The 14,020-nt window shown below is 64.8% G+C and overlaps 1 protein-coding gene across 2 annotated transcripts in view; it reads left to right on the top strand.

Moving 5' to 3' along the window:
- The window catches only part of LPCAT1 (lysophosphatidylcholine acyltransferase 1), a 42,868-nt gene that overhangs the window by 9,250 nt on the left and 19,598 nt on the right, over window positions 1–14,020 (top strand). For both annotated transcript variants that reach the window (XR_005529464.1, XM_039237999.1), the window contains exons 2-3: window positions 8,360–8,502; window positions 13,739–13,953. Coding sequence is in view for 1 of the 2 variants with exons in the window: in XM_039237999.1 (XP_039093930.1) it covers window positions 8,360–8,502; window positions 13,739–13,953 (358 nt within the window). In the remaining variant the exon portion in view is untranslated. The remainder of the gene's footprint in view (window positions 1–8,359; window positions 8,503–13,738; window positions 13,954–14,020) is intronic.

The raw sequence follows: 14,020 nt of genomic DNA, 5'->3' as shown, positions 1-14,020 counted from the left end.
CGCGGCCAGCACGTGTCGGGCCCGGTAAGCGCGCTTGTGTGTGCAGACGGCGCTGTCGGCCGCACGGCGGGCTTGCAGGCCCGGACTGAGCCCTGCAGACGCTGCTCTCCCAGGGACTGGGAGACGCTGCTCTCCGCAGCGAGCGGAGGTTGGAAAGTTCCCGGACAGACGGGAGGACGGGGGCCGGCCGGGGTGCTGGGGGCCCGGGGCCGCCGCGGGCCGAGGGGGAAGAGCGTCTGGGAACGCTGTATTTAATCCTGGGCCTGAGTGCGAGAGCCGACAAAAACGGCCTCTGGGTAGCAGCGCGGCGGGGGTGTGTCCGCCGGACAGAGGGCTTCAGGGCGCGGGACCCTGGGGCCCCGGGCGGGAAGACCGTCACCTGCACACGTGACACCCAAGGGGACGGTGGGTCCGGTGGGAATTTGACACTGGAGTGAACAGAACGACAGTTGGGCAGGAGGCCAGATACTCCGTGCGGGGCGCCCGGTGAAGACGGAGCTGCGCCGCTGCCGCCCTCCCTCCCCCGCGCCGCCCCCCACCCTGCCCCTGCCCCCCCCCCGCGCCTGCCCCTCCCACCCCGGCTGCAGGTCCCCAGCAGCGCTGGGGCTCTGACTTCGCGGAGAGGAGCCCTGGCCTGGGAGCCGCCGCGGGGAGGAGGCGGGTCCGCCCTGCTTTCCCGAAGTGAGGAAGCTGCTGGAAGCGGGTGGTTGTTCCCTGACCGCTGCCGCGTGCGTCTGGGGCACGGCGTGTTGGGTACCCAGTGAGGTGTCTTGCTGCCCGGGGGGACACAGAGGGCCATGCATCCTGAGGTTGGGGTGCCAGGTCCACGGCGATGTGCTCCTCTGGAGGCTCCGAGGCCGGGACGGGACGGGGGGTGGTGGGGGGGGTGCAGGGAAAAGCTGGGCTGTGGCAGCTGATGGCTCTCCTGTGACAGTTGCTGTACTTTTCCTAAGTTCTGTAGAAGGAAAAAGTGGATGTATGTGTTTTGTCTCTGCATCAGGGGCAAGTGGCCCCAGGGGACGTGAGTGAGGCGTGTGGCTCTGCGGGGCGGGGCCGTCAGGGGCTGGCCTCCCTCTTTCAGAATATTCTGTCTGTTGTAAATCAGGAGTTGCCAAAACAACTTGTTTAGATTTTTAAATAAGTGACAGCAAAGAGAGAGAGGTTCCCCAGGTAGAGCCCTCCTCTCTTCCCTCACGCGGGCTGGCCGTCTTTCTGCGGACGCCCCACGTCTCCTCTCTCGCCCGGAGCGACCCAGGCCAGCCCCCCGGGACGCTGTGAGGGGGAATCACAAGGGCCACCCCGACGCCAGGGCGCCCTCCGCCCCCGAGCCCCACGCAGGCGTGTTAGCGTATGAGCCCCCGCTGACCCCTGAGCCGCAGCCCCGCGGGGACCTCAACCCGGGCGACCCGGTGAGCCAGGCCTCTGGACCCAGAGCGCCCCAGCATCTGCTCATCTGGGACTTCCCGCCCGGCCCTGGGAGCGCGTCCTGGTGGATGTGGGCGGGCCGCGGGTCAGAAAGCCATCCGTCCCTGACCCTGAGCACCGTCACCGCCAGCTCGCAGTGCCTGTGGCCCTCCCCCGGGCCCCCCGTGTTCACCCGTCGATCCAGCTCCACCACCCGGGCCCCGCTCTCTAGTGATCATCCCCCTTCCGTGCGCTCGCTGGGCTCCATCGTCCCGGAAGAAAGTGCCGTCCGGACACTGTGCGCTCACTGAACGAAGGCGGCCGTCCTGTCTCCTCCCTCTGGGAGACCATCACCTCGGGGTCTGTCCTCACAGCTCCTCCCTCTGGCTGGCCGCCAGGACGTGTGACACAGGTGACCTTCAGCTCACTGTCCCCTGGCGGCCCCATCCGGCTCTGCTGTCACCAGCGACGCCTGTGCGAGCAGCACCCCAGGGAGCTGGGCCCTGCGCTGCACACACACAGCTCCCCTGAGCTGTCAACACCCTCACCCCCGGAGCTGGGCCCTGAGTTGTCACCCCCCCCCAGAGCTGGGCCCTGAGCTATCACCCCCCCCAGAGCTGGGCCCTGTGCTGTCACACCGCCCCCCCCCCCGGAGCTGGGCCCTACGCTGCACACACACAGCTCCCCTGAGCTGTCACCCTCCCCCCACCGAGCTGGGCCCTGTTTTGCGTACACACAGCTCCCCTGAGCTGTCACCCCCCCCACCCCGAGCTGGGCCCTGTTCTGCACACACACAGCTCCCCTGAGCTGTCACCCCCCCCACCCCTGAGCTGGGCCCTGTTCTGCACACACACAGCTCCCCTGAGCTGTCACCCGCTGAGCACCTTGTCGCACAGCTCATGGGAGAGGATGCTTGTTCCCAGAACCCCCAGAGCGCGTGGCCTTGGCCGCAGCTGGTAGACCCAGGGCCCTGCGTTCAGCCTCATGGCCACAGCACAGAGCTTCGGCCACATAACAAATAGATCCTGGTGCCTGGGGCTGTCCATGTTCATTTTCTCGTTCATCTGTGTGTCCACCGGCCTCCGGGAGGGGCGTGTGTGGCCTGTGGCTGACGGAGTGCTCACCGTGTGTGAGCAGAGTTCTCTGAGACCTTCGAAGCCGCCGGTGTGGGGTAGGACTGTGTGCCGTGTGTGGCCGGCAGGCGCCTCTATGTGTGTCTCCCGTTTTCTCGAATCACATGGAGGTGCATTTGTGGACGTGTCCTGTGCTTTGGACGGTGGTGATCACCCTTCCCAGTTAGAGCACGCTGGCCCTGGAGCGCCATCCTGCAGCCCGCCCGCCACCCCCTGGGCCTTGCACCGACCGCCTCGTGCCCCCCCGCGCGTCCCCTGGCCCCGCGCGCCGGGGTAGCACCTCGCACAGCGGGCACCACTCCCGCCTACACTCTGGGGGCGCGGCATCTCTGCCCTCCTGCGATGACGCGTGTACCGCAGTGTCCCTGGCACAGGGACAGAGCAGGCAGAGACACCGGGCGCCCTTGTGCCCCCGAGGTCTTGTCTCGTGCACTGCGTTGGCGGCTCCTTGATTGGGAAACACCAGGCACTTGGGCCAACGTGCGTGATGATGTTGGTGGCCTCGGCGGCCTCGCGAGAGGAGGGAGTGACTGCCAGCGAGGCTGAGCGGGGGCGGTCGTCAGGTGAGCTCACCGAGCACCGGGGAACAGTGTACAGTGCACCCTCGTCTCACGGGGGGTGTGGCGGACACCAGCGCGTCCGCTCGGGCTCTGACCCCACAGACGCCATCAATGTCTAAGAGCAGGCGTTCACCTGTCCTGGGCCTGGGGGCTGGGAGCCCGAGAGGCGGGTGTGGGCGGAGCAGGGCCCTCCTGAGGCCCCTCTCCCTGGCGTGTGGATGCCGTGTCTTCCGCGCGTCCTCACGTGGGCATCCCTCTGCGCGTGTCTGTCACCTAGTCTTCTCTTCGTGTGAGGACGCCTGTCCTGTGGAATTAGGGTCCATTCTGGTGACCTGATTGTATCTCAGTAACCTTTTCAAGGCCCTGTCTTCAGGACAGGCATGTGGGGAGGTGGGCTGGGGGTTGGGACATCGGTTCGTGGAGGAGGCCCCTTCGGGTCTCCCCGAAGCAGAGGAAATGTAGTGAAAAGTACAGTGAGCCCCAGGCCCACCCTCGCCCACTTCTGCAGTCGCCAACTTCCGGCCGCTCTGGTCTCGCCTACACCCGCTCTCCCCTCAGCCCCAGTGACCCACAGGCAAAGCCCGAACTTGACCTGTAGGTGCTCTGGGGGCACGTGTGTCTTGGGGAGCAGGGGTGGGGTGCGCGCACCTGGGGGAGCAGGGCTGTGGGTGCGCGCACCTGGGGGAGCAGGGCAGGGGTGCGCGCACCTGGGGGAGCAGGGCGGGCGGGGGTGCGCGCACCCGGGGGAGCGGGGCGGGGGTGCGCGCACCCGGGGGAGCGGGGCGGGGGGGCGCGCGCACCCGGGGGGGCGGGGCGGGGGGGCGCGCGCACCCGGGGGAGCGGGGCGGGGGGGCGCGCGCACCCGGGGGAGCGGGGCGGGGGGGCGCGCGCACCCGGGGGAGCGGGGCGGGGGGGCGGGGGGCGCGCGTCCGCAGCAGTCCCGCAGCCTCACATACTTCTCCCCTGGAGCCTCCTTCCAGCTCCTGTTTTCATGTACTTTCTGAGGTGTGTCGGGGGCTTTGTCCCTGAGCGCCCTGCTCTGCGTCTTGCTGACTGCCTCCCCGCGTCTCCCGTTTTCTGATCCAGAATCAGGAGGTTCTGTCTCTGTTGGCTTGTCCCGTGGCTCGTCCACGCAGCGCCCAGCTCGCACGCTTGTGTCCGTCGGCGCTGGCCCCCTCAGCACGTGGGTGTGTGTGCGAGTGGTGAGGTTCTGGAAGCCTGCGGGGGACTCCCCCCGTTCTCCACCTGGATGCCCCGGGAAGTCTCCTGGGAGAGACTGCACGATGCCTGATTCTTCCCCCTCGTTGGCACGTGTCACGCTCAGGAGCTGGTCTCCTAAGGTCCCCCGGAGGCGCCCAGTGAGGTTGGGCGTGTGTGCCCGGGCTGATGCCCTCGTGAGCGCGTGTGAAGTTCTGTTACGGCGTCAGTGGTTCTTACCTGGGCTCACAGTGCTGTCCGCCGCGGGGTCCTGGGCCGAGGGGCCTCCGCCTCCCTTCCCGGCTTCAGCCGTGCACCCCGTTCCCGCTGCACCTTCCACTTCTCGGCCCCTGACCCCTTCTGGCAGGAAACAGTGTCTGGAGCCTGCAGGCGGCCGTGAGGGTCTCCGTGCCCCAGGGCTGCTCCAGCGGGGACTTAAAAGGGTGTGCCAGGCCACAGCAGCTGCTCCGTGACACAGACCATGAGCTGTGGGTCCCGTCTGCCCCTAGTGAACCCCTTTCTGACGGGACCGTGTATCGAAGCCAGCTTCCAGGGAGTGTAAACGGACTCAGCCAGGGCCTGTCACCGTAGGGCCCCTCGGACTGGGTTATAAACCCTCAGCTCACGGGAGGGCCGGTCACATACTTTATTGGACGTGGCGCTTTTGAGGGTGACCCGGTCTCCTGACAGGGACAGGATGCGGGTCCCGGGTTACCAGCCTCTTCCTGCTCTGTCTGCAGTCTTCTCCCCCTTATGACACGGCTGCCCCCGGCCCCCACCCAGCGCCGTCACGGGGGCAAGGCCAGCGTTCTCTCCCCGAGCCCCCGCTGTCTCGCTGACCCCGCCGTCCAGCCCAGGGCTGCTCTGAGCGGGGGCTCCAGTGGGAGTGGGTACCCCCCGCCTGGGTGTCTGAGTCCACGTCCAGCACGGAGCTGGGTCTCGTTCAGGTTGTGGGGAATGAAGACCCGCCCTCTCCCTGGTGCCCCCCCCCCCCGCCTCCTCCCTGCACACTCCCGGTGGGGAATGGGATACGGGGACCCAGGCCGGCCGAGGTGCCCCCCCGCTGCCTCTGGGAGGGAAATACCACGTCCAGCTTGGTTGCTAATTACAGGGCCTTCTGAGCGTTGAGCCAGAACTGCCTGGAAACAGCACAGTCGGCCCCTTTCGTCTGCTTGTGGCCCTGTTTGCCTCCCAGTCCAGCCAGGACTTTCCAAGCACGTCTCTCCTCGGCCCCAGCACCCCTGAGAGCGTCCGTGTGGCTGGAAACAGTCTGCTGGGACAGGCCGGGCGCAGGGTGTGGGGGATGGTCATGGCGCCAGCAGGCGGCCGGGCCTGGGAGGGACAGAGGCCACAGGGGACAGGAGGGTCCAGCCAGCCAGTAGCCTGCAATTCGGGAGAAGTGGCCAGAACCCACAGAAGGTTCTGGAAGGAGCTGCAGGAAGCCTTCCAAGTCCTGCCCCTCCGGGAGACGATTTGCCCTGGTCTGGGGCAGGATGGACAGCGGGCGGGCCCAGGGTCTGGGCGAGGCGAACGCAGGGGTGTGGGGTCCCCGGGAGCAGCACCGGAAACACTCAGGGTCTTCGCCCAGGCGGCCTCCCGAAGGTGCTCGCCCTCCCCAGGCCGCTCACGTGGTGCTCGGTAAACCCGTGTCCACGGAGCCGCTTTCTGCCCACCTTCAGGCCCCGCCAGGGCAGCTCCCCACAGGCCTGTGACACTCCTCACCGCGCCGCGCAGGAGGCTCGTCTGTGAGCCGCGGCCACGCCCCGTCCCCGCTTGCCGTGAAACCCGGACACCAGATGGTGTGGTCTGGGTGCGCAGAAGCGCAGGCATGTGAATTGTCATCTGATGGTCAGTTGTGGTCGCTGACGTGCTGCGTCCCGGGCACAGCGGCCGGTGAGCCCCATGGCTGCCGGCCGGCCTACGGGAACACGTGTTTTTAATTCAGCAACGTGCGGAGCGGCACTCCGTGCCCTGACCCGGGGCGCTGGGCGGGCTCGGGTCACCCGGTACGGTCCCGTCTGTGGTTCTCAGATGCACTCCGTGCCCGCCAGGAGCCCCGGGCGGCTCTGTTCCTTGTCGCCAGACAGGGTTGGCCCGCTGGTGAGCGGACAGCTTCGCGGCCGTGCCCTCCTCAGAGTGTGGCGACCTCCTGCCGGCTTCCATTCGCGTGCTTGGCTGCCTGGTCATCTCGGCCCCGCGGGCGGCGGCCTGTAACTCCCCGTGTGCCCTGGGCGGCCACTGGGAAACAGCACCTCTGAAAATGGCGCCCCGCGCTCCGGCCTCAAGAAGAAGGGGTCAGAGTGCAGTCAGGGCGAGAGGCCGGCTGCGGGGGCTGGGGTCCGCCGCCCAGTAACCCGCCCCAAACCGGTTCGGTAAGCCAGTTGATAGAGTCGAAACATATCGGTCAGCTTAGGCTGAAAAGTTTCCGAGGGCACGAATGGTACTGCTTACGGGGCCGGGTGAGGAGACACCCAGGGGGGGGCACCTTCCCCGCGTCCTCTCCAGGACACGTGTGCGATGGGGGACTTCCTAGGGGAGAAAAACTCCCCTGGGGACTTCCAGACAGGACTTCCTTCCTCAGTGGCACAAGAACACGTGGGACACCTCTGCACAATAAGAAAAAGTTGAAGCTGCACCCGTGTGTGTCTCCGCGGAAACTCCCCAGAGGCGGCTCGCTGGTGCGCGGGGCACCGCAGGACCCACGCAGAGGGAAGCGGGGGCTCAGGCCTGCCCAGGACTCCACCCAGATACGCACTAGGAGACAGACTCATTTCCTTAAAAAACTCCCCGACTCTTGACTTCGGCTCGGGTCATGATCTCACGGTGTGTGGGGTCGAGCCCCACGCTGGGCTCTGTGCTGACGGCGCGGAGCCGGCCGGGAATTCTGTCTCCTCTCTGCCCTCCGGTGCTGTGACCAAGGTTCTCACGTTAGGACGTCTGCAGCGCACGGCGGACTCGGGCTGAGCCGGCACCAGCACTAGATGCAGGGAGGACGGAGGGCCAAGTTCGGCCATTCGTGACAGCTAAACCCAACTCCCAGAAGTGCCGGGGGCGGAAGGCGGCACATCTGCTACAACGTAGAGCAAGCCGCGCTCGGAAGGAGACGTCAGCCGCGTCAGCCACAGGCCAGCAGATGGGTACTGCAGCTGGCCCATCACCTTGTGTTGGCCGCTAGGCAGTTTAAACTTACACACGCGGCTTGTGCTGCCTGCTGGGCGGTGCTGCTCCTGAGAGCGGGCCCGGGCTCGCCTGCGCCTGCAGAGAAGCCGCGGGGCCGTTCAGCTCGGCTCCCGTGCAGGTGACCGTCGAGCAGGGGGCCGGCCGTGGGGCCCTGCAGCCGGGTCACCCAGGAGCTGGGAGACCTCGCTGTGCACTTTCTCTCGGCCCGTCTTTTCTGCCCTCTGTGTGCCGAGACCTACATATTTGAAGTGTGTGTTATTGCAAATAATTATAAGTTGCATCTGTAGATCACAAATCCTTTGTGAGTTTAAGGCTTCTCATCCCTTCTCTGCCCTGTTTCCCACTCGATCGCTGAGAACACGACGTTCCTGAGCGTCCCAGGTGGGGACCTCCACCTGGGCCTGTGCACACGAGCGCTTGGTTTCAGGGCCGGCTGGCCACCGTGTCTGTCCCTGACCTGGGCCCTCTGGTGAACCCCATGTGTCCGTCCCCACGGAGCCCCTCCCATGGCGTCACCCCGACCAGTGCTGTGCGTTTGGAGGGGGCTGGCCGCACCCCGTTCTCTTCTGGGCTCCCAGCCGTGACGTCCTGGGGTGGAGAGTCATGGCGTCCCTGCTGCCCCCCCGCGCTCCCGCATCCGCAGCGCCGCGGGAGTCTCAGCGCTGCACAGGCGCCCGTGTGGTCCTGGGACTCAGGCGTGTGCGCGGGGCGGCCCCAGAGGGCCTCGGGCGTGGGGACAGCGGTGCAGCCTGAGAGCCCTCGCAGGACATCCTGGCCCCTCGCCACCACCGTGTGAGGCAGGCACGGCGTCTCCACGCCGGCTCCGGGCCGCCCGCCCACGCGGAGTCCGGCCCGTTGCGAACGACCTCGCCCCTGTCTCCCCAGGTCGCCTTCATGACGCTGACGCTCTTCCCCATCCGGCTGCTGCTCGTCCTGGCCGCCATGCTGCTCGCCTGGCCCTTCACGTTCTTCACCACGCTGGGGTGTGCGGAGAGGGAGCCCGGAACATCCCCGGCCTCGTGGCGGAAGTAAGTCGCTCGTCTGCGGGGCCCTGCTGTGCGGGGGCCACTGCGTCTCTTCCTCCTGCCCCCGGCTGCTCCTGCCCATCTTCCCCCCCCCCCCCCCCCCCCCCCCCCCCCGGGCCCGGAGCGCTCCAGGCTGCCCTCTCCCGGCGGGGACACCGCCAGCCTCACGCCCCCTTCCTTGGGGGGGGGGGGCTGGTTCCGCCCCTGCCGTGCCCCCCACACCCCTGCCCCGAGGGCGCTTCCGGGTCCTCCAAGCCACAGGGCCGCGGCTGGCGTGTCCTCAGCACAGAGATCCCCGCGTGTTTGCACGTGCCCAGCCCTGAGGCTGCGTGTCAGCCAGCGTCTGTCTGCTCACCGTCCGGTCTGCAGGGCCCTGGGTCGCCCCCTGCTTCGCAGACCTGGAGCTTCCCTTGCGTTTGCCCGTCAAATACTGATAAGGCAGAGCCGTCTGAGGATGGACGTGTTGTGAATACACCCTAACCAGAGACCCATCGTGGGCCTCAGGGAAGTAAATCACAGCGTCTTCTCGTTCCCCAGAGCTGCCCTTGAAGTGTACGCGTTAGTAGGTGAAGGTGGTGCACCGTCAGGAGGGCTTTGAAAAGCACTTCCCCGTCTCAGAGGTTGTCGTTTCCGTCCTAAACCCAGAGGGTTGCGCTGTCTGCACACCGTCACGCTCTCCGCACCCAGCCGGGCCCTTGGACAGGACTCTCCCCCTGGGGGAGTTGGTACTCGGCCCGCGCAGGGCCGTTCCTGGGGCCCAGCCACACGTGCACCTGCGTACGACCCCCAGGAAGGTGGAGTCGCCACACAGGCGCCGGGGGCCACGAAGCCTGGAGCATTTGCTCCTAGCCCTCGGCGGGTTTGTGGGCCTGGCCCGGACCTCCTCCCCGAGAACGCGTGTGTGCGGCCGGCGGGCGGGAAGCGGCGCCACTTGCCTCCATGCACAGCTGGCCTGCTCGCACGCGGCAGTGACGGCCATTCCGCGCCCAGCATTTGCCGAGCCAGCAAGGAGTGCAGCGCGGCCATGCCGGGGACGGTCCAGGTGCCGGGGACCCTCACACAGGTCCCCGTGCGCTCCCCACGGTGTTTCACGTTCTTGGACCCTCGTCAGTACCACGTGAGCCACGGCCTGTCTTCCTCCCTGGCGGACCTGCAGGCAGCCCATGACCTGCCCCCGTTCTGTCCCCAGCACAGCACCTGGCCTGGGGACACAGGTCCCGAGGGAGGGCGGCTGCTTGGCGGTCCTGTCGCTGGGGTCTCCCGGGCACCCTGGGGTCACCCTGGCTTTGAGGTCCTCCTTGTGGCCTTCTGCGTTCCTTCTCTTTGAAGAGCATGCTGTACCTTGAGGGAGCTTTTAAATGTTTCAATCCTAAAATATGAATTTAGTTTCAAATATGTGATCAAACAAAATCTAGACCAAATAGAAATCAGAATTCCAGTTTTGCTAGGTTGAGACTCCATAGCTGGAAAGCAGAGTTTTTTGTAGTTTTTGACAAATCACGAGTGATTTGACTAAAAACCTGAGGGTTTAGTCCTGCTAGGCTAACACTGCTTTCCTGGCACTTTTTGTCTTAATTACTTCTTTCTTCAGCTCTGCTCTTAGGCTGGGCTTCCCTCCTCCTCTCTTCACACGTGCAGTACAGATTCCGTCTTTTCAAAGTGCGGGGCTCTGGGCCGGTCTCCCTTCCCCACGCCCACCCCGTGCGGCTCCACGCGGCTCCGCGCGGCTCCATCGATGACAAGTGGGCCACACCAGCGTAGCGCCAGCACCACTGCTTCCCAGGTGCCTCGTGTGCCCAGAGCGCCTGAGAAGTGGCCTTCGGCAGCAGTAGTAGAGGTGTCCATGTCCATGGAGACCGCACGTCACTGTGCACACACGTACGAGTGTGTGCATGTGTGTGTGACCTATGTATGTATATGCCTGTGTGGATGTGTGCATGTGTGTGCAAGCATGTGAGTGTGCATGTGTATACGCCTTCATGTGTATGCATGAGTACGTGTGTGGGCACATGTTAATGTGTGTGTACAAGCATGTGTATGTGTACATACAGGTGAGTGTGTATGTGCACGTGTGAGCACATACATGCATATGTGGGGGCATATGTGTTCATGTGTGTGCATAGGTGCATGTGTGCGAGCATGTGCATGTATGTACATGCACGTACACATGTGTGGGTGTGTACGCTAGTGTTTGTGTATGTGTACAAGGATGTGCATGTATATACATGCATGTGTGCATGCGTGTGGGTGTGTACGCTAGTGTTCGCATACATGTATGTGTACAAGCATGGGCATGTATATAAGCACGTGTGGGTCTGTACATGAGCGTGTGTACGTGCATGTGTATGTATATGCATGTGTGCATTGTGGGTGTGTGCATGAGCGTGTGTACGTGCAGGTGTGTGTGAGCCATGCATGGCCCTGGGCTGGGTCTGCTGTCGAGGGGAAACACTGAGCTCCATAAAGGAGAGCATGGAGACAAAGCACCTGATCTGGGGGCTCGGGAGTTAGGGGGACATGGGTTGAGTGCATGCGGGCTGTGCCGAAGGGTCATCGCAGGGTCACCCAGGAGGCACGCGGTTCCACGCCGTGCAGGGTTGCGTGGGCTGGAGTGGACCGCTGTGCCATCAGGGAGGGTTTCTGCCCAATAGAAATTCGTGCCGTTCGGACTTCCTGAAATGAAAGCCCTGGGCGTCCAGGGAAGGAAGGAACGATGCATTCTCACAAGACATCTCTTCACAGTTACTTTCAAAGCTGAGTCATGTAAACAACCAGCGCATCTTCTTGCACAACCCGGCCCGCCGGCCAGCGGTGCTCAGGCGGTGCCCCTTGGCCGGCTCAGGCGGTTAGAAAGGGGATCGTAGTCCCTTTGGCCGCCATAGCGGCGGGCGCCGGAATCAGGCAGGTCTGTCCCTGGCCGCAGACGGTGCTCCCTCCGGGTCCTCCCCGCGGCAGCCGTGGTCTGTCTCCCACTGGACACCCGTCCCGTCACGTCACGTCCGAGCCCCGCTCTTATCCCGTCTAACCTTGTTTCCTGTCACAGACTCTCGCTTGGCCTGTCACTGACAGAGTGCTGGGCCCGAGCGTAGCCTGACATCCTGCGCCCTGGTGGCCACGCCCAGACAGTTCCCTCCTGGGGGGGTCCTGGCGCCCCCGCCACACCTTCCTCTTCTGCCGGATGCAGTGACTTTCTGCAGGTCTTTGGGGCGTAATCTGTCCCCTGGTGTGGGGTTCTTTTCTGGAGGTCAGTGTGTTTCCCAGGTAGAGGATGCGCAGGAGGGACTGGGCGCGTCTCCCGTGTGGACGTCTTCGCTCTCCTCTGTGTTGATGGATCGCTTGTCAGGACGCAGACTACAGGCTCCAGACCCTGCGTGCCCGAGGCCGCGAGGACGTGAGTGCCGCCCGCGCCGCCTTCAGCTGCGGCGCTCCGTGGCCTGTCTGCTCTTCTCTGGCAGCTTTGGCATCTTCTCTCCGTCCTCAGGAATTTGCAAAGCTCTCAGAGGAAGTTGTAGGAGCCTGCTGTCCTGTGCTGAATTCTCCCGCCCAAAGTGCTGTCCCTTCTCCCGTGCATGTTCCCGGGAGAACCCTCCTCACTCCGCAGCTTCCCCGCGAAGCGGCTGTTCCTGCAGCGAGAGACCGCTGCCTCCCTGTTCTCTGCCCCTCCTCACCACGCCCCGTCCTGGGTCCCGTACCTGCACCAGCAGAGCGTGGACCCCTGGCCTCTCTCCTGGCGCATCTCCCGGGGCCGTCTCTGCTCCATCACGTGGCTGGCTCGGCGCACGTGTCGGGTTCTAGGGTGGCAGATGGAGGGTGCAGCAAGGATGCCCCCGTGCGCGTAGATCTGTGCCCGGTTCACTGCCCCTGGGGAACGCCCTGGGCACCTCGGGCTCATCACCGCGGCCTGAGCCTCGGCTGGGAGGTACTGGGTTGTGGACAGGCTTTGCTGAGAGGCTGGCTCTCCCCAGCGGGCGGTGTCCTGTGGACGGAACCCCCCGAGATCTTCAGAGAATCCTCAGGGGGGTGTGTCCACCCCCCACCCCATTTCTGTTTAGTGCTGTTTTTCCCGTTGACCTGAGGGGTGGTGGGTGTGTGTCTAGCAGAAGCATCAGGATTTGGTCCTCACTTTACCTGCCCCCCACCATCTTCCTGTGCGTGTGACTTCCGGGACTGGCTCCCCATCGGCCACGGCCTCTTCCCCCTTACGTGTCCCTGGGCATCAGCTGGCTCTTCTCTCCGTACGTGTTCTTGTCACGAGAAGTAGCATGCACGCAGGCAAACGCTTATAAACATGCTGGTGGGCAAGTAACGAAGCGATCGCTCCTGGCTATGGAGACTGGGCTTCGGGGCCTGGCCCCTGGCGTGTGCATAACCGCACAGTGACTGCGTCATCCGCAGGCCAGGCCGCTCGGGGCGGCTGCGTGAGGTGCTCTGCGCTCCCCCGGGCTGGGCCCCCTGGAGCTGTCGCACCTCGTCTTCCAGAATTCTCTGAAGGGGGTCAGGCCAGTGAGGTTTCCAGCTCTTATGTTTGTGTCGTGCAGTCCTGTCTACATCCTCACAGACGTGGCCCCTTCTCACCTCCGTGTCATTTGGTGACGTGGGGATTCGCCATCCGGATGCCGCCGGTCAGAGGCTACGACCAGGGGCCGTGCAGATGTAAATGTCTGTGTTCTCGTACGTTTAAAAGTAAACAGGAAGCAAGTTCAGCTAATCTAGGCCGATTTTTACTTCATTTCCCAAGTTGTCGTCCAGCTGATTTCATCCAGAAAAGGCTTCTGTAATAACGTGGCGTCTGGTCCCCGGGCCCGCGGCAGCCTGAGGGAGGCTGCTGCTCACCGGTCTCTGCCTCTGGTCTCCGCCTGACTTCCCTCCTGATTTTAATTGCATTTTGGATGCCTAGTGAGGTGATGGATTTACAGCCTCCCTGCCCAGAAGGTCGGCCTCCGCACTCAGGGCTCGTGTGTCTTCACGCGGCTGGGAGAGTGCCACGGGCACTCCCGCTTTCCTGACAAAGTAACGGTTTGCACGTCCCACGGGAGGAACGAAAGTGCAGCACTGTTTTATTCCCTCCCGCCGGGCACAGATCGGAGCGGCCTGGACGGCGCCCTGGGTGACTGACAGCTCACGGCTGCAGTCCCAGCGTCCGTCTCCACGGGCCAGCCTTGCACGAGCGAGCGGTGACGGAGCCGGCCTGCGACCCCCCTGCTCTGCCCCGGGTTAACCTCGGCACCTTCTCTTGCAGGGTCGTGGACTTCCTGCTCAAGGCCATCATGCGTACCATGTGGTTCGCCGGCGGCTTCCACTGGGTGGTGGTGAAGGGGCGGCAGGCCCCGCCCTCTGAGGCCCCCATCCTCACCCTGGCACCCCATTCCTCCTACTTCGACGCCATCGCCGTCACCATGACGATGTCCTCCATCGTGATGAAGGCAGAGAGCAGAAACATCCCGATATGGGGAAGTGAGTGTGCTCCCCTCCCCCAGTGGGCGTGAGATCCCCCCCACCATGAGTGAGTCCCCCTCCCCCC

Source organism: Hyaena hyaena, unplaced genomic scaffold, assembly GCF_003009895.1.
Source record: "Hyaena hyaena isolate Hyena2069 unplaced genomic scaffold, ASM300989v1 scaffold_134, whole genome shotgun sequence".
Lineage (NCBI taxonomy): Eukaryota > Metazoa > Chordata > Mammalia > Carnivora > Hyaenidae > Hyaena > Hyaena hyaena.
This window is presented reverse-complemented; position numbering and strand designations above follow the sequence as displayed.